Below are 13,916 nucleotides of genomic sequence, written 5' to 3'. Positions count from 1 at the left end.
GAAGGAAAGGGGGAGGAATCTGGGGGAAACTATGATGATTAAAAAGAAAATCCAAAAGGCACCAATAAAAATATTTTTAAAATAAAAAATAAAATGAATGTTTGCTGAATGTCAGTGAAAAGGGAAAGGAATGGATTCCTGTGAAAGATATTTTATAGAATCATGAATTCAGAGTTGGGAGGGATCTTTCACTAAGTCCAATCCTTCTATTTTATTGATATAAGGAAACTAAGGCAGATCTAGGTGAAGTGACTTGCCCAGGGTCACATAGCTAGTAAATATCTGAGACTTGATCTAAAGTAAGGTCTTCCTGAGTCCAAGTTCAGCACTCTGTCCTTTCTCTGAACTTGGTGACTGACTGGATATGGGTAATAAAGGAAAAAGATACTTTTTATCATGAGGTCTCTTTGCTGTTCAGGGCTGGGGCTGCCCAGATAGTACATACTCTTTCTTCCGGGCTGATTTCCGCTTTTCTTCATTGATCTCATGGTTGGCATCCCGTAGTTTGACTTCTCGGTCTGAGAGGCTTGCTGGGATGATGTCCAGCTCCAAGTCTTTGTTATCCTATAGACAGAAGAATTGAAGAAGATCATCTTGTGGACATCTCAGAGAGAGTTCACTTGAAAGATACAAGGGGGTAGAATGAGCAAGAGAAAGACAGTGATGTGCTTTCAGGGAAAGAACATGAGAAAATGAACCAGAACCCAAAACATTAACCCACAAATGCTCCTATGGGAAGGAAAGTTAATTTGTTTTTTAAATCCTTTTCTTTCTACATGAAATTGACATAACAAAAAGGTGTAGTCCAACTGAATGTTCACAGTGGGGGGAAAATGAATAAATTCAATAGTGATATATCTGTTTCATTTAATATTTCCTATACTCAATGGTCTTTTTCCTTGCTCAGAGCTATTAGCACAGGGTACTTTGGTTGAGTTTGCCTCTTGACCATGAAACACAAAAATTTGTGAAATTTAATTATGTGGAAATGCAAATACACTTTCATGTCCCTGGGGAAGTAACTGAAGTAAAACTTTAAATATAAATAAATGATTATCTTTGGGAATAAAAGGCTAAAAAAGGAGCACAATTAATGAGGGGGGTATTATTTTTTTTCTTACTTGATATAGAAATTAGCTGGCATCTGACCTTTGGCTCTGGGTCATTGTGCATTTGATACTCATTCTGCCTTAACTCTTTCCTGAGTTACAACCCTAGTCAAATCCTGCAACCAAATGAGTGAGATTCCTAAAGAAGAGCTAAGATATACTTGATTACAGGCTTAACCTATAAAAAAAGAAGAAATTAGTTGGTTCCACTCCCTAATTATAGACAATTCAATCTGTCATTCATTCATCTTAGAAATGACAGAAGGGGTATGGATAAATGGAATATGTAGGTGATCTATAAGCTTTCTAATATATTTGATTTCTGACTTCTTTGGATAATTTTTGTAAAAATTCTTCACGAGGGAACTTAGCTGACTTGTTTGAATATCAAATTAAAATTAAATGAAATTAAAATGTAACAAAGACTCATGTCTGTGACTGACAGATGATCTGCATTTTTGAAATGTATTTGCATGTCCCCTGCTTTGGAAATCCTGCCCTTACATGCCCCTGGCTTTATTTATTCATCATCTTTCATTTTTTGCTTTCTATGCATTAGGAGCTCTATCTGTCTCTTTTGGAAGCTGATACTTGCATCTTTTATTTTGAGACATAATGAGATATTTAAAAGGATGGGGAAAGAAGGTCAGTATTTTCAGTCACAAGATGCCCACTCTACAGGGGAGAAGAGTAGGTACTTATCTGTCTGCTCATTCCTAACCTATTATCTTCGAGTTTAGTAGGTAATCTCTGCAGTAGGCTAGAATTTGATAGTAGGATCTGCTTGAATGGAACAATTATACAACAATCACTCCAAAACCTGCTGGATTATCGCTCCCCCCTTCTTTTCTTCTCTCTCTCTCTCTCTCTCTCTCTCTCTCTCTCTCTCTCTCTCTCTCTCTCCCCTGTCTCTCTCTGTCTCTCTCTCCCCCTCCTGCTCTCTCTGTCTCTGTCTCTCTCTCTGTCTCTCTCTCCCCCTCCTTCTCTCTCTGTCTCTGTCTCTGTCTCTCTCTCTCTGTCTCTCTCTCCCCCTCCTTCTCTCTCTGTCTCTGTCTCTGTCTCTGTCTCTCCCCTGTCTCTCTCTCTCTCTCTCCCCCTCCTTCTCTCTGTCTCTGTCTCTCTCTCTCTCTCCCCCTCCTTCTCTCTGTCTCTCTGTCTCTGTCTCTCCCTCCCCCTCCCTCCCTCTCTGTCTCTGTCTGTCTGTCTGTCTCTCTCTCTCTCTCTCCCCCTCCCTCCCTTCTTCCATCCCTACCCCCCTCCTCCCCACACTGTCCAGGCTAGAAGTACAGTGGTCACTCTTGGGCCTAATCCCTACTACTGATTATAAAGAAAACTTTGACCTGCTCCATTTCTTATTTGGCTCACCCCTTCTTAGGTAACCTGGTAATTCCCCATACCAGGGATTCCTCTATTGATGCTAGACTTAGTACAGACACTCAATGGCTCAATCAACTACAGGTCAGAACTCCCAAGCTCAAGTGATCTGCAGCAGAGATTACAGGTATGTACCACCATGCCTAGCTTAATTATAACTTCTAGACCTAATTTGTTTCCATGAGTCCCTTGCCTAAAATTACAATATAAGAATCATTTAATCTTCCCTTTCCCCAAATAGCTCTTCTGCAATTCCTATCAACTATGTCTTATATCTTCAACAATTAAACTTTCAGTCTCTGGGACCCTCACAAAAATAGCATCTGACAAGGGCAACTCCTGCCACAGCTGGAGCTATAGCAATTTGCTGGTTAGATCAGTTGAGTACAGTAGGGTGCTAATGAGGCCAAAATGATGAGTCCAATTCCCAATGGAGGCCAATTAACTTGGCTCAGAGAAAAGTTCTATTCTATAGTCATAAAAAGCACCAATAACCCTGGCTGGTTATTATTACAAATGCCTTGGTAGGTCTGACTCAATGTAATTCATCCTGGCTACTACCAAACTCAGTGTGAACTTACTACAGATTGTCAGAAAAATTCATCTTTGGATGCTAAGTACAACACGGACACAGTTTGCATTCTGTTGGAGTACAGGTGACAAACAGGACTGAAAGTGTTGGTATAGGGAAAGGATGCTGCAGCCCCTCTGCACCTACCTCTGTATTGACTCCTAGGGCTTTCTCCAGTGAGTAGCGATACTTCCCCATCCTCAGGGAGAAGTCCCTATAGTGCTTGTCAACTGTGGTCACCCACTTCCTGATCTCAGTGGCATGGATGTGGCCCTTTTCGACAAAGCTGTCAGCCAGTTGAATTAGAAGCTTCACTTTCTCCTTTGTTTGCTGCTCCCAAAAGATGATCCCATGTTACAGAATTAATTAGTTTTGATCAAGTAAATAAGTAACAAGCGCTATACTAGTGTTGGGGATTTGTAGACAAAAATGAAGCAGTCCCTCCCCTCCAGAAAGTCTATCAGGGTACACAACTTGTTTCCTCCTCATTCAAACCTCTCCTTCCCCACCCATAAATCATAGGCAAGACACAGAACTAGATTAGGACATTTTAAATATTATGCCCATTGGTGTATTCCTAGGATAGAAAGGTATCAATCTCAGATTTAAAAGGTAGTGTCTTGTGGATGCTAATGACCAGAGCTGGAGAAATGCCAGCCCCAGTAGGATGATTGCAGATGGAAGAAGGCTGGAGCCTTGTCACATTGTCAGTGTGAATCGGGTCTTAGCAATGTGACTATCTTCTGTACAAGGACCCTCTCCTGTCTCAGAGCACAACCTGCTTCCCAGGGTAGCTGACAGCTTGATTTTCTTAAACAAGAATAACTCAAAACTCAGAACTGAGTCCTGAAGTATCAGAGCAGTTTTGATGACTATGATAAAAATTGCATATGAGGAAGGAAAAAGCTTTCTGAAGTTCTACAAATCAAAGGAGAAGAAAGGTTAAGAGTAAAACCTAAAAAAAATTCAAATAAGAAAAATATAACTTGTGGATAATGTAAGGTTTACAAAATCATTTTTAATTAATTCTATTCCAAGGATTAGTTCCTTTTGAGTGTTATATCTATTTAAAGTTAACAAGAATTTTAGTTACTGTAATCAAGGTCTCTTTGAGAAATCTCCAAATTTCTTTTTTTTCACATCTATTCTATTTTTAATTTATGGATAAAACAAGCATTTCTATAACATAGCATAATAAAAAGATAAATGAAAATCTATCTGTACAACTTGCTAGTCCTTTTAAATATATACATTTTTTTCTTTTCTTTCTTCCTTCCCCCACCCTAGAAATGGTTGTCATTAGAAACAAATAGGTATATATACACAAACACACATACACACATTATGTAAAATTATTCTATACATAATCTATTTATCAATTCTTTCTCTGTATATAGATGTATCTTTCTTCACATGTCCTATATAGTTATGTTGGGAATTTGTAATAGTAAAAATAACTTATTTGTCTATTTCCAAAGATGATTAGGGAAAACGGAAAAGAACTTATATGTTCCAAGTTTCTTTAATGACTTGAGACTTCTGCCTTAAAGGGCCATCTTCTTAAAATCAATACTTTTCCTGAATCATTGTTTGGCTATGAGTCATAGAATGTCTAACTAGACTCTCCCTCCAAAACTGAAATTGAGCAACAACAGAGGCTGTAAAATATCACTAAGAAGGAATCATTATGTATAAGTAAATGATATCAGAGAAATATAGGAGCAAGAAAGGAGATGAGATGATCACATGGCAAGATTGAAAGATAATCAATGGACAGATTATGTTCACTATTGGTGTTCTTACAATGTCAAGATGTGGGGGGAGGGAGGAACTTGTGTGGATTCTATGAGGCAAATTTATGAAAAAAAAGGGTCTTATGAAGTCAGCATTCCTGGAGGGGCTTTGATCTAAGTGGCTGGAAGAGCTACTTGATTATAATGAAGATCAAACTATTCTAACAAAATACTTTCATCTGCTTTCCAATCCCCAGGTTCTAGAGTAACTTCTTATGTCCTATCCCACCTCAAATGCCTGAGTTTTTACTTGTACTTGGAGTCAGAAATTTCAGGGATGGTCAAACCATAAGAAAATTAACATCTGACTGATGCAGTTGATTTTTTAAAAAATATTACATAGAGGACTTTGCATTTATTGTTTTTAGCTCAGTTTTAGTTTATAAGTTCCCATATCACATTCCACCTTGTCAAGATATTCAGGAAACTTATTCATGTCATCTCTGGTTTCTGTTTCCTCACTCAGTTTTATGGCATCTTTGCATCTGATCATTGTTCCATCTGGATAAAGAAAGAGTCTTACAATAATTCATAAGAGGGCTCTTTCTAGGCTGGCATAGACTCATTCATCAACTTCCAAGAAAATGCTATTCAATCAGCTCTGAGTACCCCTAAGATACTTTTTAAAAAAGTTTTTGCAAGGCATTGGGGTTAAGTGGTTTGCCCAAAGCCACACAGCTAAGTAATTAAATGTCTGAGGTCTGATTTGAACTCAGGTCCTCCTGACTCCAGGGCTGGTGCTCTATCCACTGTGCCACCACCTATCTGCCCCCCCCCAGATACTCTTGCTTCATCCACATTTCACCATCCTCACCCTGGGGATATGAAGCATACTGCCAAAAGCTAATAAGTATTTATTAAGAACCAACTATTTGCTAAGCACTGTGTTATGTGCTGGGAATATAAATAAAAGAAAAGATATCTATGAAGTTTAAACAACTTCAGAGTTTATGGCATTTTCTTAGTTGAGCAACAAAATATCCCTATCAAAAAAAGGAAATAAAATTTTAGTTCATTTTGAATGAACCAATGCTTACTCCCAACTAAAGTATAAATGCCCACAAAACAATTTAATTCAGAATTTTGCTAGGGATTGTCATAAAGTTTATCAACCTATGGTTTCTAGTCTCATCTTTCCCTTCTTTTGAAAAATCAACACAATGGCTCCTTTCTTAAATATTATCATGTTTCATTTTCCAATATTCCTTGAAGGCTCCTGACATTGGCATAGTGCATAATACATGGTAAGTGCTTCTTAATAGTTTGTTGACATGAATACTGTGATTATATTTTCAAGTACCTTTAGGATCCTGGGAAATAATTGGTTTATTCCTAGAAGCTGGAATATAATGAAAGTAGCTAGGTGCATGTACACTATCTTCTCACCTCTCCTGAATCTTAATTCCCTTCTGTTCTAATTTCTTCTTGCATTTCCTAGTTTGATGACCACTCTCTTTGTTGAAAAAAAGGTAGTCAAAAGGAAATGAGTTCTACTTTCTCTCTGTTAACAGTCAATGTTTTCCCAAAGTAGTAGCTCTTATGCCTTTCTTTTGATTTTTGCTTTTAATATAGGTAAATGATCTCTTCTGGCACTTTGCACAAGCCTCAGTTCATCTGAGGCTTTAACTTCCCTTGAAGTATTTTTATGAGATAATGCCATTCTTTCACGTACACTCATGTTTATATGTCACTCTGCCTCCTTTGTAAATAATCTCTGTAAACAGAAGCTTCATCAGAGAGCTCTCAGTGTAGTCTTATTGGGTTTTTAGAGACTACTTATTTTGTCTCATTATGATTATTTGTGATTATGCAGTAAGATTGATTTTTTTAGAATTGTTTCCCAAACAAAATCCCAGCAATGGTATTATAATAATCTTTTCTCTGAGACTTTAAAATAAGATTTTCTAAGCCTAGGATACATCTTTATGGTAGTTTCCCCTTTCTTTGCTAGCAGAAGACTAAGGATAAAGTAATCACCTTCTCCCATGGTCACTGTCATTTTTATACCACTAACCTATTCATTAAAATTAAACCCAGAAAAAAATCTCCTTTTTGCCTTCTCTCCTGTTGGATATTAAATTGTGAAATGGGCTAGCCAAGAATTTGTCAGATGGGTTGTTTTTAGCAGAATTAGACTTCTTAGATATGCCAGAAAATTTGAATTTATCATCAGTATATAGCTTGTCTTTCTGCAAGTTTTGTAATTTATATTAGGAAAGCAACTCCCACAGAATCCTTTTTTCTATTTCTCTCTCTCTCTCTCTCTCTCTCTCTCTCTCTCTCTCTCTCTCTCTCTCTCTCTCTCTCTCATCCCCAGCTAAATATTCCTTCTATGCTTCTATTTTCGAGTTTGTAGAATTCTATACAGAACTGCATCTCACCTCTGATTAGGCCTGTTACTTTTAAGCAATGTAAAGATCCAGCAAAGATAACTAGTTGACTCTGTGGATACAGTGCTGAGCCTGGTGTTAGGAAGACCTGAGTTCAAATCTAGTCTCAAACATTTGAGCCTGGACAAGTTATTTAACCTGTTTGCCTTAATTCATTGAAGAAAGAAATGGCAAACTATGCCAGTATCTTGCCAAGAAAACTCCATGAACAGTACAGTCCATAGGGTCATGAAGAGTTGGATATGACTGAACAACAACAAAGTAAGGAATAATTACATTCAGTTGTTATAACATAGACATGAAACCTATTCTGCTAAGTTTCAGTGATAACTATGATCTCATATTTACCTTCTTGTGTGAAAATTTTAAGTTTACTTTCTTGTTGTTGGGATTAACATAGTTAACCCCTTGCACACAGGAGATATTTTCAATTACCGAATTAATAGATACATTCTTGAAAGAAAGAATACATTTTTGCCAAATTGGACTATTCTTTAGACCAATGGTTCCCAAACTTTTGTATTCTTAAAAATTATTAAGGATCCTACACCCTTACATTTGTTTGCATGGTTTTTGTTAGTTGATAATTATTGTATTATAAATCAAAATGTCTTAGTTTAATTAAGAAAGTAGCTTTGATTTCTAAGACCCGCCCCCCCCCCACCCCGATTCCTAAGACAACATTTTGAGAATCTCTGCTTTGGATCATACCCTGCATATCATTGCCTTCTTCTCTGGCTGAAATGTCCTCCCATACCTTCCTTTCCAGTTGAATTCCTATATATCCTCATTCAACTTAAATGTTACACACCCCTCCCAAAGCCTTCCCAGGTCCCCTAGGTACAGGAGACTCTTCCCCTGGGGGATCTTTTAGTTCTTGTTTTTAAGACCTCTAATGCTCTAATCATATAATGTAGTTTTATCAGTTGGATCTGACTCTTTGTGATCCCATTTGGAGTTTTCTTGGCAAAGCTACTGGAGCCATTTCCTTCTCCAACTCATTTTAAAGATGAGGAAACTGAAGCAGAGGAAAGTTAATCAATTTGCCCCAGGGTCACACAACCTGTAAAGGTATGAGGCAAGCTTTGAATTCAGGTCTTTCTAAATCTAGATTCATCACTCTATCCACTGAGTCACCTTACCACCTAATCATGTATGACTTTTTATTATGCTTATTATATATATGGCATATCTTCCAAGCTCTGTGATAGCAGGCAGGGATCATGTTTGACTTAGATAATGTGTCTCTCGAGTCCTGTCACACACTGTGTACTCTGCAAAAAATAGGACCTAATAAATACTGATTGAATTTAAGGAAATGAGAAGGAATGGAAGGAAGGACTAAAGTCCAAGATCCAGTCTGTATTTAGACTAGCAGCAGATGTTTTGTATAAGTAAATATTTTATGAGATAGAATTATGTCATGGTGGATAGAGAGCTGGCTTCAGTGTTGGGAAGAATCAGAGTCCAAGCCAGTACCTCTGACACATACTAAATGATCACCAATGAGCATTTCATTTCACTTTTCAGCACCCCAAACAGCTCTCTCTAGACTATGTGTTACTGATCCATATTGGTTGGGAATTCTCTAATCCAATGACATCATGAATCTAGCTCTACTTCCCCATGAATCTATATGTACATATTACCTAAATATGTAATGTGTAACAATGGAATGGAAGTTTCTTGAGGGCAGGAAGGATTTATGTCTTTGTATCCCCAGAAGCTGACATCATGCACATAGCAGGTCTTTACTATATTGATTCATTGATATTTACCAAATATCAGTTGATTGATATTTATCATGTGGTAGCATTCCAAAGACACAAAAAGCCCAATGAAATAATTTAGCTCAAAATCAGATTTGTTGGCTACTTATTGTGACATTCTATTGTAAATACTAGAGTGCCTAGAATTGACTTTACATAGATGTCACTTCTTGCCATCTCTTCTCCCCAAACCTAAGATTTCAAACTATCAAGATAAATAGAAAAACTGGAAAGCAAAGCAGAAAAATACTAAGTTTTATATGAAATTATTTAGACAAAATATCACTGGACTTTACAAAGCAGGAAAATTAGCATTCATCTGACATCAGAAAAGTAAGCATGGAAAATGTGATTAATTTGAAGGATGGGAGGAATTAAGAAAGGGAGACATTTCAGGGAATAAGAAAGGAAGAATATAGAAGTAGAAAAATGAAAGTCAATTCATTTGCTTTTTATTTGAGGGTAGCAAGAGGGACCTTTTATTTTGAGGGGAGAGTCTGCAAAGAGAAGTAATGGGAGATCAGGCTGGAAAGGTAGATAAAGACTAGCTTGTAGAAGATTTCAAATGCTCCTGCTAAGGATTTCAATTTTCTCTTTTAAGTAGGGGAGAATGGAAAGCTTTGGGGCAATGGACTGATTTGATTAAAGAGGTACAGATGGTGAGTCTTAAACTAGAATGGTGGGAATGAGAAGATAGTGATGGATATGAAAAGAAATTTGGAAGAAGGATGGAACTAATTAATCCCTTGTAATAACTGAGAAGCAGCATGATATAATGGATAAAGAGCTGGTCTTAGAGCAAGGAAGATCAGGGTTCAAATCCCCACCTTACAACTTTGTATTCTTGGACACAAACAAAGGTTAAGGTTAACAGCTGTTAAATAATCTCTCTACCCTCAAGACAACTCGTTAAGCTACAGAGAGGGGACTGAAAATGTAAGTAAGTACTAATCTGCTTTGGTGGAGAGTTCCCTATACTAATGAAATCATCAACTAGTCCCAATTGTATTTCTAATCATAGCTGATAATATAATTTACTAAATCTCAGTCTCACTTATTTGATGTTATATAGCTTTGCAAGGCTGGCTTGTGCTGCTTGTGCTGGAATCCAGGGTGAGGGTTTCTATCTAAAAGCATCTCTATCTCATTTCATCTAAGTGAAGACAGGACCAACCTTGACACTCTATGGACCTGGTCAATTATTTAGTACTCTTTCCAATGGAGGGGCAATATAGTTTCAACTGGGATAATCTAAAAGTTATTCCCATTTGAAATGGAAATGTATTACATGATTTTTTAAAGCATGATGTCTGATTCACTGGTATTTAAGTTAATTTACATTTTTCTGATCTCACATATAACAATAGTGGGAGACTGAACAGGGAATATGCTAGATTGCAGTGGAAAGACATTCTCGATAAGATAACAACTATGCATGATGTACAAAGTAGATTGTCTAGTTGGACAGATAACTTGGACTTTTCTATGGCAAGAAATCTCAGGTTCATGAAGAGAACTAGGAGGTTTCTTGGTCAGAAACTAAACAGAAAGTTCTCCTGCTTTCAGAGAGGGTGGTAAATAGAGTTGGGGGTTAGGTTAGGTGGAAAATGCACCTCTAACTCCCAGAACATTCTTCATTTCTGTAGATAGCTCATATAGCTCTAGGAAGAACAGGCTGGTCTCCATCTGCTGATTTTGGCACTGATGACAGAGTCTCCTAATGTGGCAGGGAGCCCAGGGTGGGGGGTGGGGGAAGGGGGAGATAAAAGAGAAGGGACCTGAATTTGAGACAGAGAGGATTGGCACTTAAGCCCCATGGGTCCTGAGATCAAGTCTTGGCTGAGGTTCCAGATGGAAATGAAATTGGGAGATTAGTCCTGTTGCCTCTCATTAGCTTCATCCTACTTGGTACAAGTGTATAGGGGGTTGCTTTCAAGAGATCTCAATAAAGCTCAGCTAGGGGAAGAAGCCAAGGCAGGAATGGGGGGAGGCTCATCAATTAGAAATCCTCCTGCATGGTGAGCTTTTCCAATGATTAGTCCTTCATGTAGGGGAAGTATATACATGAGGATGGATGTACAGGCATTCATGCAGATTGTAAGAATGTATGGCCCCAAATGTACAATGCCTCTCTTCCCAGGGCTATGCAATTCCTTACATTAGTTGGGCTAAAGACTCTACCAAATGTAGAAGCCAGGAAAATCATTAGCGAGACAATGGTGAGTATCTGGAAACAGAATAGGCAGTAGCTGATCATTAAGAAACCAGGAACAGACTTGTTCTAGTCAACAACTGTAATTTAGGTCCCAAAGGAACTGATTCCAACCATGTTTCCCTGGTAACTGTGGCTAACTGCTAAACAGATCTATTCTCAGAAAAGCTGTAACTAGGAATTTAGGGACAACTATGTCCAAGGTAAGATTTTTAAATTTTATAAGATTTATTTCCAATGAATGCGGTAGAAGACAGAGACCCTAGCTAGACATGGTTACCTCAGTCTGTCTTCTGGTACCTTTTTACTTTAGCTAATTCTTACTAACTATAGTTGAAATTCTGTTGTTTCTTCTTAGCTGGAAGACCATAAGAGCTATCACAGTGTCTTCTAAGACCATTTTCCTCTAAGCCTAGCTATCTGGAACAAAGCCCTGTCTAATCATCATAATCCATTTTGATTCAGACTCTTGGGATAGGGGCTCTTCCCTCCCTGGGATGGGCGGGGCTGGAAGGAATGGGGATAGGGAAGGCTCCATACCTTGGCAGGCACCCTGAATTCCCCATACTCTTTCAGCAGTTCCTGAGTCTCCTCTGTGGATTCCCCAGTGGAGTTGTGTGTTGAGAGGAAATATTCGCCAGTCTCTTGGATCCAGTCAAGTGCCTGCAGGAAGAAAAAAAACCCCAGGTCCCCAAAAAAGCCAGTCCTCAGGAGGAAGTACACCAGAAGGAAGATTTATCTAGATGATTTAATAGAACTTGAGAAATGCTAATTGGTCACTGATAAGCTGTTAGCTAACTTGTTTTCAATTGACTATTTCTGTTTTATCCCTTTAGGCTTAGAGCATCATGAAAAGATGGATTTTTTATTTCATTACTGATTTTAGGGAGGGATTGATATAACCTTGGAATCAGAAAGATGTCAGAGGCAGGATGTGAACTGAGAACTTATAGAAGAGTATTGGAGAAAGGAGTTTCCATATCTAGAATTTCCTGCTTAAATTTGGACTTAACCACCTTCGTAATGACACTCCCTAAGAGAAAAGAGAATCTTTTTCTCTTTTAGGCATCTCTTCAAAACCCTCAAAAACAGGACTCTACACCCAAAATGCTTAATTAATATTGTTGGTGAGTTAAAAAATGATTTAGATCCGTCCTTCCTGCCAGCTGCCCTTGCCTTGCTTCCCTCTCTTCCTTGTCCTCTTGTCTTAGAGAATTTCCTCAGGCTTTGATCACTGTAGAGGGGATGGGAATGGAGGAGGGGGTCCTTTGAATTTCCCAGCCCAAAGGGAAAGCAAGGGGCAAGTTCTAGGAATACCTGTTTGGCACTGCGCTCAAACACCACGTACTGCTGGCATTGATCTAATCGCCGCTTCTTCAGGGTCCAAAAATGCAGCACTCGGTTCTCCCTTTGAAGAAGCTCACTCAGGATGGCTGGAAGGCAGAGCAAAGGGGTCACAGGCCAAAGCCAACCACATTTGTACTCTTTCCAGTAGCCAGAGAATCTAGCTCTCTAAAGAACATTCCTGCCGGGGCCAGACCCAAGGAAAAGAGGTAGACAGGCAGCATAGAATATCATGTATCAGCAAAAAAAGCAAAAAAAAAAAACCCCACTGGATTTGATGCCAGAAGGTCTGGGTTATAATCCCAGGTCTACTCCTTCCCATTCTTGTGACTCTGGACAACATAAAATGAGGTAGTTGGACCAAATTATCTCTAAAGTCTCTTTTAGCTGTAAATCCTATGATTCTGAGAAACCACAAATTGGGGACTTGAGTAGATAAGAGGGGAATCATAGAAGGTAAAGCTAGAATTTGGAGGTAAATCTGTATTTGCTTATGTATATATGAGTTTCCACATCTAGAATTTTATATGTATAGTGTCATATACATATGTAATAATTTTATGTTAGTATACATATTTTACTATTGCATTATTTTCTTATTAATATGATTATAATTGTTTAATATAAATTTAACCAAACAATCAATAAAATATTGCATTCAATTATATATGTGTATGTATATATGTATATATATGCATATATATGTATATATATATATATATATATATATATATATATATATATATATATATATATAAAATGTATGTCTATCATAGCTCTGGAACTGCAGACTTCTAGAGTTGTCCCCCACAATCTACCCCCATACCCTTGACCTGTTTTATAAATGAAAATTCTGAGGCTCAGGGAAGTTGTGATTTGTAATTATAAGTGTCAAAGGTAAGAATTTAACCCAGATCCTTGAACTCCTGAGTCAACTCTCTTTCTCAACATCAGAGTACTCCATCTGCAACGAGGACAATGAACAAGTAACCTCAAACCTCTGTTGAAATTTCTACAATGCCACTGTCCCTTTCTCCACTTCCCATACTCTAACTTTGCCTTGTCCCATTCCGTCACCATCTTTTTATTGTTGTTGAGTTGCTTCAGACATGTCCAACCCCATTTGTGGTTTTCTTAGCAGTGATACAGGAGTGGTTTGCCACTTCCTTCTCCAGTTCATTTACAGATGAGAAAACTGAGGCAAATAGGGTTATGTGACTTGCCCAGGGTAAATGACTGAGTCTGCATTTGAACTCAGGTCTTCCTGACCCCAGACCTAGCATTGTATCCTAGGAGCCACCTAGTTATCTTTGCTGAAATTTTACACTGCAAAAAAGGTTGTAATTTGCTTAAA

At 38.0% G+C, this 13,916-nt stretch overlaps 1 protein-coding gene across 9 annotated transcripts in view; it reads right to left on the bottom strand.

The window, feature by feature from the left end:
* The window catches only part of KALRN (kalirin RhoGEF kinase), a 1,044,937-nt gene that overhangs the window by 329,020 nt on the left and 702,001 nt on the right, over positions 1 to 13,916 (bottom strand). For all 9 annotated transcript variants that reach the window (XM_074214684.1, XM_074214682.1, XM_074214689.1 and 6 more), the window contains 4 exons: positions 12,536 to 12,651; positions 11,759 to 11,881; positions 3,202 to 3,384; positions 446 to 564 (listed from right to left, as the gene is read on the bottom strand). In XM_074214684.1, coding sequence (XP_074070785.1) covers positions 446 to 564; positions 3,202 to 3,384; positions 11,759 to 11,881; positions 12,536 to 12,651 — 541 coding nt within the window. The remainder of the gene's footprint in view (positions 1 to 445; positions 565 to 3,201; positions 3,385 to 11,758; positions 11,882 to 12,535; positions 12,652 to 13,916) is intronic.

The sequence above is a fragment of the Macrotis lagotis genome, chromosome 1 (assembly GCF_037893015.1).
Source record: "Macrotis lagotis isolate mMagLag1 chromosome 1, bilby.v1.9.chrom.fasta, whole genome shotgun sequence".
NCBI lineage: Eukaryota > Metazoa > Chordata > Mammalia > Peramelemorphia > Peramelidae > Macrotis > Macrotis lagotis.
Note: the sequence above shows the minus strand (reverse complement) of the source record. Positions and strands in the feature narration are given on the sequence as shown.